The 12,461-nt window shown below is 34.7% G+C and overlaps 1 protein-coding gene across 1 annotated transcript in view; it reads left to right on the forward strand.

Moving 5' to 3' along the window:
• The window catches only part of LOC106134432 (leucine-rich repeats and immunoglobulin-like domains protein 1), a 48,591-nt gene extending 37,516 nt beyond the window's left edge, over positions 1-11,075 (forward strand). The window contains exons 4-9 of the mRNA XM_013334495.2: positions 853-961; positions 1,811-1,890; positions 2,759-2,892; positions 3,978-4,180; positions 8,891-8,987; positions 10,533-11,075. Of these exons, the coding sequence (XP_013189949.2) occupies positions 853-961; positions 1,811-1,890; positions 2,759-2,892; positions 3,978-4,180; positions 8,891-8,987; positions 10,533-10,642 (733 nt within the window). The 3' untranslated portion in view covers positions 10,643-11,075. The remainder of the gene's footprint in view (positions 1-852; positions 962-1,810; positions 1,891-2,758; positions 2,893-3,977; positions 4,181-8,890; positions 8,988-10,532) is intronic.
• The last annotated feature ends 1,386 nt before the right edge of the window (positions 11,076-12,461 follow it).

The following is a 12,461-nucleotide window of genomic DNA, read 5'->3' on the forward strand; positions in this document are numbered from 1 at the left end:
AATGATTTATTTGAACGTGAACGTTTTAGCGGAACGTGGCCTATCAGACTTTTCAAGACTATTGGCTCTGTCTACCCCGCAAGGGATATAGGCGTGACTATGACTATATGTGAAGCGACCTTAACCCAAGGAAAAGTATCGAATTCCCTTAAAAAAGGGTAGGTCTTGGTTTGTAAAAGCAAGCTCACATTTTCGTTTGCTTTGTAAATTGAGTAAAGAATGTGAACAAGTGACGCTTTTTAACTTGAAAAATATGGGTTCATTTTGTGATGAGGACGATATTTTTACTCTTATTATTAAAATGCTATGAACACATGTTGTATGCATTTTTACATAAAATATCACAACTTAATCCTTTACGGAGTAGAAGAGCCAATAGTCTCGAAAAGACAGTTTGCTAGCCAATCGCATAAAAGAAGAATCCTAAGTTTGCTACCTTTTCCCTTAATTACTTTTACTTTCTGCATGGCAATAGAAGCACAGCTATTGCACACATAATGTGAACAAAGACATATATTTTACATTTTAATTTAAATATAAAATATTCGGGACAAATTACACAGATTGAGTCAGCCTCGAAGTAACTTCGAGACTTGTGTAGAAGATACTGACTCAACGATACTATATTTTATAATAAAGTCGTATATAGATAAACATCCAAGACCCTGGCCCATCAGAAAAAGTTTCTCATCATGCCCTGGCCGGGATTCGAACCCGGGGACCTCCGGTGTCACAGACAAGCACACTACCGCTGCGCCACAGAGGCCGTCGAATTTTTACGCGTAAATATGTACATAATATGTTAATTCTACTCCTCATGTTTTTAACTACTTGTAAATATTTTTGTTTCAGATTTAAGGCACCTTCGTTTGAGGGTACCACAGAAGATACCATACTCAATGCAGATACAGGATCAACAGTTGTGTTCGACTGTCGCGTTACTTCCCTTAGAGATAAGACAGTATGTATTTAAAAACGTGTATTTGTACCGTGTGGTTCCCGGCATGATAAGAAAAAAAAGAATAAGATTACTCGTTCTCATGGAAGTCGTAGAAGGTGACTAAGGGAATAGGCTTATAAACTTGGGATTATTCTTTCAGGCGACGGGCCAGCAACCTGTCACTATTTGAATGTCATTTCTATCATAAACCCAACCAGCCTAACGTGGCCTATCAGTCTTTTCAAGACTGTTGGCCCTGTGTACCCTGCAAGGGATAAAGACGTGATTATATGTATGTATATATGTATAGATATACCCCGTATGGATACTGATGATTGTAGTTATCACGTTAAACGTAACCATGTTAACATCATGCAATTATAATGCGTTCGTATAATTGCTTGATTTAATATACCGTGTCCCAATAGTGTTTGAGACATGGATCCAATCATAATGGGAACATGCTTCATTAATCCAGATATATACATATATACATACAACAACAAACAGTCACGTCTATATCCCTTGGGGGATAGACAGAGCCAACAGTCTTGAAAATACTGAAAAGCTTAGCTCAGCTGTATGGCTTTATGATAGAATTGAGATTCAAATAGTGACAGGTCGCTTGCCCAACGCCTACAAGAGAAATCTCAAATAAAAAAGTCTATCCCTTGATCGTCTTTTAAGATATCCATTTAAAATATGTGGTGCTTTATAACTTCTGAAATAAAAATATCAAGCCAGTCGCAGTATTTGCTTAGTTATAATTTACAAATATCTTTTATTCTTAATATTAAAAAACTTTATTTAACGCACACACAAAAGTAAGATTTCTTGTATTTCAAAGTTAAACTGACCACTCTTTTGCAGGTGTCCTGGATTCGTGTCTTGGACAACGACAATTTAGAACTGCTAACTTTAGATTTAGAGACACATACAGCGGATTCTAGGTAAGGACTTTTTTACTTTGATTATACATACTAGCCGTGCCGTGTGGTTCCCGGCAGCAATACAAAAAAGAATAGGACCACTCCATCTCTTTCCCATTGATGTCGTAAAAGGCGACTAAGGGATAGGCTTACAAACTTGTGATTCTTTTTAAGGCGATGGGCTAGCAACCTGTCACTATTTGAATCTCAATTCTATCATTAAGCCAAATAGCTGAACATGGCCATTCAGTCTTTTCAAGACTGTTGGCTCGGTCTTTCCCGTAAGGGATATAGACATCGCTAAATAATTATCTTACCTTTTGGTATTCCACAACATCGGTTGACGTCGAAAAAAAAATTACGTAAAACTAAGTTTACTGCCGCTTCCAAAGCGTCAGCGCAGAGGAAGGGGTAACAAACTGCACTGCAGTATTTTATTCAATAACCTCAACTTCACAATAATCCAAACTTAGACAAAGAAATGTAGATGTGAGAATTCATTTGTTATTATTAATTGATTTAATCGAAATATAAATACTAAAAAATAAATACGTAGACTTATCGTGTCCATTAAAATGAAATTACGATATTGCAAATATCGTGATAAGATCTCCGATAAACGTCCTCTTGTTTTCGATAATTAGGACATTTAAAACCACGACATCAATATGGAAAGGTAAAATAATCTTATCGAAGTATATATAGATAAATAAATATACTTTTGGGGCAAATAACACAGACAAAGCCTCGAAGACAACTCAACGATAGTATATTTTATGATTAATATAAATATAAATAATCATCCAAGACCCTGGCCAATTAGAAATAGTTCGTTTTTTCACCGCTGCGCCACAGAGGCCATCAAAATTAATCAAACATATTTTTACAGGTACAGAATGGACTTAGCAGACGAGAATTGGAAGTTATCGCTTATTAACGCCAAAGTAATGGATTCCGGGGTTTATTGCTGTCACGTTTCCACCCATCCACCGATGTTAAGGAGATTTAAACTGATAGTGCATCGTAAGTACCAGCTTTATACGATATACACCTTCTAATTAGCTTCTTGTTCTATCTTTTATATAATTTTTATACCGATACCGATAGGCTTATAAACTTGGGATTCTTCTTTTAGGCGATGGGCTAGCAACCTGTCACTATTTGAATCTCAATTCTAATCTTCATTAAGCCAAATAGCTGAACTTGGCCATTTAGTCTTCAAGACTGTTGGCTCCGTCTACCCCGCATGGGATATGGACGTGACCATATGTATGTATGTATGTATGTTTTATACCGACAGGACGGTCGGTAAAGTCGGTATGAGAGAAAACTTGCACATTCAGGCAACTGTAGTATTACTAAGATAAAATATGGGTGAGGTTCCCTTGCAAAAGTTGCTGTGGTCATATGTGAGTCGGTTGAATGTTAAAATCTGACTTGGCCGAGCCAACCCCGATACATATAACTTGGGGATTTTCAAGGCAAGAGCGGATAGGCATTATTTGAGCTTGCCTCATCTTGCTTACCACCAGGTAGATTGAGGTCAAACGCACTCAAATCTATTATAAAAAAAACCAGGTTCATGATCAAAATTGCACCCTCGGGCTCGTCTCTAGAGAGGTGAATATGTAGCTGGTACTTACGTCAGGACTAAGAAGATATGTATGTATGTTATTAGATACTCAATTAAATATGTGTTATATTTGTTTCTCAATACATACATGTAATCACGTCTATATCCCTTGCGGGGTAGACATAGCCATCAGTATTGAAAAGACTGATAGGCCACGTTCAGTTGTTTGGCTTAATGATAGAATTGAGATTCACATACATTCACATAGTGACAGGTTGCTAGCCCATCGCCTAAAAGAAGAATCTCAAGTTGATTAGGCTATAACGACATCTATGGGAACGAGATGGAGTGGTCCTAATGTTGTTTTTATTGGTGCCGGGAACCACACGGCAATCCTGGTTTAAAACACAAAAGAAAATACTACATATTTGTTCACATAACTGCATTGTATTCTTTGAATCATTATTTTCAATACCTTTAAGGCGATTCAAACAAATCCTCAAAAGCCACATTTTGAACTTAACATTTGTTTCAGCTCCAGAAATAAGAATGAGCAAAGAGGCTTTCCTTGAAACCGGTGAGACGTTGTCATTAAAATGCGCCGTACTGCATTTATTCCCTGGTCAGGCTGCGCCGGAGTTGCATTGGTACAGAGGGAACAGTACCACCTCCTTGGATGAGGTTCGAGGGGGTGTTCTTGTGGAAACTGACCATATGACCATGACGAGTCATTTGCAGGTAAGAAATTTTGGTGGTAAAGTGAGAGATTTGGTCTTCCATTTGTCAATATTATAATTTATGTAACACTAACAGCTTAATTTTAATTAAGCTGTAAGAGTTACTTAGAATACAATACAAGTTTTTACCCGCTTTCCTTAGCAATTTTGAAAAAAAAATAGTTTATAAAAAGATTTAAGTTTCATTAACTGTTTGAAGACAAAGTTAACATTTTAGATTAGCTTTCAAGTTGATTAGCTTTCATGTAATACAACGGCAAGCAACCATCTTGGCAATTCAGTACAACTTTGAGTTAATGAGTTAAAGTATAGACATCAGACGTCGTAAACCGCGATTAAGGGATGGCTTATAAACTAGGGTTTCTTATTAGAGGCGATGGGTTACTTGTCACTATTTGAATCTCAATTCTATCATAAAGCCAAACAGCTGAACGTTTTCTATCAGTCTTTTCAAGACTGTTAGCTCGGTCTTTCCCGTAAGGGATATAGACGTGATTATATGTATGTATGTAGCATAAACACCAAGAACCTGTATTGCTTACCAGAAATATTATTGTTAGCGTATAGCCTAACAGAACAACAACAATAGTGTTATTTCACATTGTTTTAACTCGCGAACAAGTTTCAGTATAATTACCGTTAGAAGTGAAGTGATTTGGCAAGACTGCGCTTTAGAAGATATAGCTTGCCAAATGTGGGTAATTTTTGTTGGCGTTTAGCTTAAAGAGTTCAGATGATATTTGAAGAATATTTCCTAGTAATGCATGCATGAAGAAATTAATGAGTGCCTGAAAGAAGAATGCAGAAGTTATTGCTACTAGAAAAATGAAGTCTCTCCCCTTTGGAAAAATAGCCTGTTTTATGTTTATGTTGTTAAAATAGAGAATTTTAGTTTGGGGTACGGAAAATGGAATAGGTTTCTTAATACGCGGACGGCGCGGGTAAGAGATATTCAAATTATAAGTAGAAATTTGTAAATTTGATTAATTTACCGGTTTAAACCTATATTGTGGTGGTGGTGGTCATTCAGTCTTTTCGGGACTGTTGGCTCTGTCTACCCCGTAAGGGATATAGACGTGACTATATGTATGTATGTATGTTTAAATCTATAAAAATGTTTGAATACATTTTTCTCCAAAATTATGCACTACTATAAATTCATATCAAAAAAAGTACTGGCTATTGTTGTAGTATCTACAAATATGAGCGGAGTCGTTGGAAAAAATAGTTCAGATTTCTTTACTTACTCGTATGTCAAAGAGTAAAGATTCCGAACTTTTGTGTATAACGATTAAATTAAAAACTATGGAACTAATTTTATCGACAATATTAGATATTAGATAGATCTTCTAGAGTATGGGTTATTTCCAAAAAGTCAAAAGAAGTCAAAAAAAGGAGAAAAAGGAGAAACTTCAAAGTATATAATAAAAATTTTTCAAAACACTGTTATAATACCAAATTGTTTGGTTTATGAACATAAACACTCCGGCCGTAAGTGGTAGAATATTTAACTCGCCACTTACACTTTTCCAGGGATATATTGCGGCAATTTGGAGAACCGCGGTGAAATTACAGGGCCTTGAGGGTGGTTTGAAGGCTGGGGTGTGTCTTTAGGCGATATTGTCAGTCAGAGATTAGCTGGTAAAATGTTGAGTCAAGATTGCGCAGAACTATGAATGAAAATATTGATAATCTATGAGCTATATTCATCATAAAGCCATACAGATGAACGTAGCCTTTCAGTAAAGACTGTTGGCTCTGGCTGCCCCTGCAAGGGATTTAGACGTGACTATATACATACATACATATAATCACGTCCATATCCCTTGCAGGGTACACAGAGCCAACAGTCTTAAAAAGACTGATAGGCCACGTTTAGCTCTTTGGCTTAATGATAGAATTGAGATTCAAATAGTGACAGGTTGCTAGTCTGTCGGCTAAAAGAAGAATCCCAAGTTTATGAGCCTATCCCTTAGTCGCCTTTTACGACATCCATGGGAAAGAGATGGAGTGGTCCTATATATTTATGTTATATATATTTTTATGTTTTATATAAAAATCAGTATGTCTTATATATTTTTATAATAAAACACATGATCATTTATCCATGCGTTATACGGAGATAACAATATAAAATGAACCGCACGATAGCCATTTGCTTGACAATTCCGGTGTCCGTATATTTATAGGGTGTCTGATAACGGTTTTGTTTAAAATGATACGAAAATTGCAAACGAAATTCATAAAGAGAATTACGTAAATATTTAATAGTTATATTTCATTTAGTTTTATTTTAAAAGGAATGTTTAAAAAATTTAAAACATGAAGTTTACGTTAAAGTAAAACAAGTGAATAATATGTCTTTCTGGATATTTAGTATGAGGCGACTAAGGACCAAAACGTAAAATATTTTTCTACAAGAAGTAGATTTAGCTATGCATCGTTTGCACGATGCATAGCTAAATCTAGTAATCTTAGTCTAGTCAGTCACTTTACATACATACACTATCTACGTGATTTATCCGGAATAAAACCAAAAATAATAATAAATAAATAAAAGTTTATTTATTAAACTTTTTACAGTAAGTCTTCCCATATTTGATTTGGGATCTCCATGCTTGTGTTTGGAGAAGAAGAATAATCTAATATTAATATCTTTATACCAAAATTCGGTATAAAAGCTGAAAGTGGTTCCCGACCCAGCGGGTAGTTAACCCTTAACTATCGCGCGGAGACATGACGCTGATATCCGCACTATGAGGGTTAATATGATTGTGCTGGTTGGTTCATCTAGCCAGCTTCACTAACTTTGGCCGTGTGGTTCCTTGCTGTTTAGAATATGATCACTCCACCTCTTTCTCGAGGATGTCGTATAAGGCGATTAAAGGTCTTCCATGCTGACCTGATAACGTAACGGTAACGTGGCCTAATAATGTCTTTTTAAGACTCTCGACTCTGTCTGAGGTCTACCTCGAAAGGTATAAAGTATTATATGTGTGTATGTGTAGGTATACAATATATATAAATACATACATATATACATAATCACGCCTTTTTTAATACAAATGTAACTTGATCAAATCAGGTATGTACGTTCTGGTAAAAAGCCAAACGAGTGAACGTGACCTATCAGTCTTTTCAAGACTGTTGGCAAGGGATATAGGCGTAACTATATGCATGTTTAATATTTTTACATACACACTCGTACATACATATAATTACGTCTATATCCTTGCGAGGTAGACAGAGCTAACAGTCTTGAAAAGACTGATAGGCCACATTCAGCTGTTTGGCTTTATGATGGAATTGAGATTCAAATAGAAACAGGTTGCTAGCCCATCGCCTAAAAGAAGAATCCCAAGTTCATAAGCCTATCCCTTAGTCGCCTTTTACGACATCCATGGGAACGAGATGGAGTGGTCCTATTCTTTTTTTATTGGTGCCGGGAACCACACGGCACTTAAAACTTTTAGAGGTGTAAAAGAAGTTATTTTTCGATAAAAGTTTAAATATTTTTTTTATGAACAATAACACCGACTATAAATAACTTTGTAATAAAGCTCCGGTACTGTAAAAAAGTATTAAATTATTCTCATCCAATGTAAGCTTTCAGCGTTGGCGAGATAAAAGCTATATAGGCTTTGGAATTTACGGTAGCGTTCAAAATGGTCTATTTTTAAGCTCAACATTCAGTGAAAAATATTTAAAATCTATTAATGAAGTAGTTTTTAGGATTCGAGCTTGCATGAAGGGAGTTATGAATGTGGATGAAGCGAAGGAAGTATGCAGAGATCGTGGCAAGCGGAAAGGGGTAGTCTCTGCCTACCCCTCCGGGAAAGAGGCGTGATTTTATGTATGTATGTTTTTAGGATTCAATGTGTAAAATACAGTACAATGATTTACATAACTTAATTTATAACTTTAGAATAGGATCACTCCATCTCTTTCCCATGTTTGTCATCAAAGGCGACTAAGGGGTAGTTTTATAAACTTGGGATTCTTCTTTTAGGCGACGGTCTAGCAACCTGTCACTTTATATGAATCTCAATTCTATCAGTAAGCCAAACAGCTCAACGTGGCCTATCAGTATTTTCAAGACTGTTGTCTTAGTCTAACCCGAAAGGGTTATATATATACGTGATTATATGTATATATTTTATTTATATTAACCACACCATAACACTCCGTATACCACTGTCGGGCAACCCAACATTTACAACCACGCAATATTTCAGAGACAATATTTGCCGATTGATTTCCCCGATTTCCTTGAGAACATATTCCGGATTCGACGGGATAGAAAAATAAACAAAACACCAATATACGTATCCGAGATTGTCTCAATATCGATTTCTTATCATATTTGTTTTTATCGGAGTTGCAAATGTAAAAAAATGGACGTAGAAAAACCATTGTCACAATATTGCATGAATTTAATTCATATTAACACGTCAGAGTTGTTCGTTCGTTCGTATGGCTTAGTGATGGAATTGAGATTCAAACAGTGACAGGTTGCTAGTCAATCGCCTACAAGAGAAATCACAAGTTCCGACGACATCTAAAAATTAACGGTCCAAATAACGATCATTGCATACTTCTATCAATACATCCATACATACATATGGTCACGTCTATATCCCTTGCGGGGTAGACGGAGCCAACAGTAATATGAACACATTACAAACAATATTTAATAAAACTTTGTGTACAGGTGGCGCGGCTGAAAGTTGATGATGCCGGCAACTACACGTGTGCCTTAGAAGCGCCCATACGTATGAGGGCTGTAACCAGAGTGCATGTCTTACAAGGTAAAATATTTCTTTTTTAAATATCTTTAGCATGAATACGTCGCATTGTGTACGTTAAAAAAAATTTAACGATGTGTCTGATTAGCCCATAAGCATGAGAGCTTTAGGCCAAGCTTATTATGCCTATGAGTTACATACATAAATTAGTTTAATTGCTAACCGATGTCCTTACGGTGTGAGAAAACTTCGTAAGTAAAGCAAAGTAAATTAAAATAAAAGTTTTATTATTTTAACATACACCAAAAAGAAAATAAAAACAGAAATTGAAAATTGCAATAAAATGGTGTTCCTGAAAGGGTACATAGGTACTAGATGTGTAACCATGATCGAATAGGTATTAGATTCCCCTGCAAAGGTTGCGGAAGTCAGACGGGAGTAGCTTTGTAAAACCTGGTTTATCCAATCCAGGAACTAAACCAAAGACGAATACGGTAAGAAAAGTTATCCTTCATTTCTACTTGATCGACCAACATTTTCTATAATAAATATTACTAGAGGTGAAAAACCTATAGGTATTACTATCAAAAACTTTATAAAAACACATGGTTTTTTGTAAAATCAAAAACATGCGTCACAGTTTTCAATTAAACCGTTAGTTAACAAGCTGAAAGTTACCAAACAGGGAATGTTCAGTGCAAAATAAAGTTATAAACTTATTTCTCAAACTATTTTCGTACCGAAACCGCACTTAATTTCTGAATAGAGACATCAACTGTAACTTGGTAAATTAGTACTGGGTGCATTTTGGCTCCATATTTTAGTAAAACTTACTAAATTTTGATCAGAAAGTAGTAAATTCAAATCCTAAAAGTAATATTTTATATTTTGTTACTTTACCGAAAGATTCATAGAAGGAGTAGTTCAACTAATACTCTTTCATTCAAAAGCGGCAACCATCTTATTTTTAAAAACAAAACTCTGGGTCGTAGAAGGCCTACGCCGTAGCCGGTCTACGACATAGCTCTACAAAAGTCTACGCTTTGGATGGTGTTTACAATTTTACATTATAAAAGTCCATACTAATATTTTTAAAAATCTTAGCTAGAAGAACTGTATTTATCTCTTTCATGCAATGTCGCGATGAGTTACTGGGACTTTTTGTTGCCAAATACATTCAAATTAATTTATTACCGTTACGACATCATTAATGTCACACATCGACTGTCAATCATCGCGAAGAAATTGACACGCTCAGCCAAAAGCAGTGAAAAATCTAACGGATTGGAGCATAAATACAACCTCTGACTGGGAGCCGCGGTTCCCCAGGCATCACACCTAGCCTGGCGGAAGATTTATTCATTTATTTATTTAAGATCTGCCCTTTAGTGGCGGTCGAGCCGAATCATTGGTCCCGCTACATTGCCATGATAAAAATAAGCAAAATGAAGTAACAGATATCCCAATTAATCTCATACTTCCATAAATTATTATTATTATTAAAATACGCTTGAAGATTTTTTACCATTATTTCGTTACCTAACTGAAGAATTAGCCTATGATTTATAATTATGTTTTTTAATCTTTACCAATACATTTGATCAACAGGATCAAGCCTAGCTGAGCTGCAGAGTGGAGTGAAGACCACGACGAGTTACATGAACCTACTTCTGGCGTGTGTGATTTTAATACTTGGAACGGAATACGATGTGAGGTGACCTAATTAAATCGAGGTTAGATATTGAACTAATTAACTTTTGTGGCTTTACCCGTTACGTTGTATATACAATTGAGAGATGAATTGTACATTAAAGTCACTGAACAAATCATACTGTATATCTTCTTTGTTTTTAATGTTGATTTACTAGAGTTATGAATGTGTTAAAAAAGAATAGGACCACTCCATCTCTTTCCCATGGATGTCGTAAAAGGCGACTAAGGGATAGGCTTATAAACTTAGGATTCCTCTTTTAGGCGATGGGCCAGCAACCTGTCACTATTTGAATCTCGGTTCTATCATTAAGCCAAATAGCTGAACGTGGCCATTCAGTCTTTTCAAGACTGTTGGCTCTGTCTACCCCGCAAGGGATATAGACGTGATCATATGTATGTATGTATGTATGTATGAATGTGTTTGAAGCGAAATAAATGTGCAGGGATCAGCTAATTGTGAATATGTTTTTGTTTTTTTTTTTTAACTCTAATAAATAAAATTGTTATTAAAATATGAATCGCACACATTTTTTTCGAAAAACGTATATAAAGTTGTGTTCCTCTCGCAGCATATAAAGGTTACCTCATTTTTATGTCGGTTTTAAATATATATCTAAACTATTCAACTATAATATTAAGTGATTGGTTACACTTTGTGATGAGAACGAATGAAATATTGTAACAATTATACAAATTCATTTAATGTGTAGCATTATAAAGATTTTCGTAAGCTCAAATAAAATTACCTATTCCAGATATTGTTCACATTTAAACTTACTAACAATATTAGATTCTGCGAAATGTTTTTATCGAATCAGCATAATTTAATAAGTTATTCAGACACATTATTTTAGACCGAGTGGCAAAGTCTACAGTTTTAGGAAATCTGCAAATCCATGCATATTTAATATTATAAATGGGAAAAATGTTACTTTGTTTGTATATCTTTCGCGCTTATAAAACACAATTGATGTATTTTTTACAAAATAGTTGACCAGTAGGGGATTCATTTTATCTCAGTAAACATACACACATTTATTTAATCATATCCCTATTGGTTTCGGGATAGACATGGTACCTACGTAATTTCTAAATTAGATATAGTCAATAGATACAAAACCTGAAGCCCACATTTAGATATCATCTGTTTGTATTCTTAATAGCCTGTGTTAGTTATATTTAATAAAAGAAAAAATTTTTTTAAATAAATGAAATATTTTTTTTATATATACAAAAATAAGATGTAGCGGGTAAAGTCACATTTTTTATACATATTTTAATTAATTTCATGCGATTTGTAAAAAATGTAAAAATTTAATGGAATGTGTTCACTGTGAATCAAGTTGTAGTTGAATGTCCTTCTACACTCAAAGTTCAGTAAAAAGGAACATATTTAACAAAGAGTCGGAGTGATTTCAAATAAATCAAGAAATTAAAATTGTATAAATATATATACGAAAAAACATTTTACAACATATTATTCATTTTACTATTGATACTCGTAAGTTAACATTATAATAACGTTTTTTTCTTGGCAACTAAGAAAAATATATTTTTATTTGAAAACATTCATTTAGATTATGTTGCAGATTATTTATTTACTATTCATGAAATATATGATATATTATTCAATTATAATTTGTACGTATTCTTTTAAAAGATAAAATTGCAGAAAATATTAACATTGCACATTGTCTCATATTTCTACATTACATAGATAAATCCACGGATACTTAGAGAGGCCGACCACACCGTTGTCAAAGTATTAACGCTAATTGGGCGAGTTAATTAGACCCGCTTTTAGCCAGGCAAGCCTCATAATCT

This window comes from Amyelois transitella, chromosome 20, assembly GCF_032362555.1.
Source record: "Amyelois transitella isolate CPQ chromosome 20, ilAmyTran1.1, whole genome shotgun sequence".
Taxonomy (NCBI): Eukaryota; Metazoa; Arthropoda; class Insecta; order Lepidoptera; family Pyralidae; genus Amyelois; species Amyelois transitella.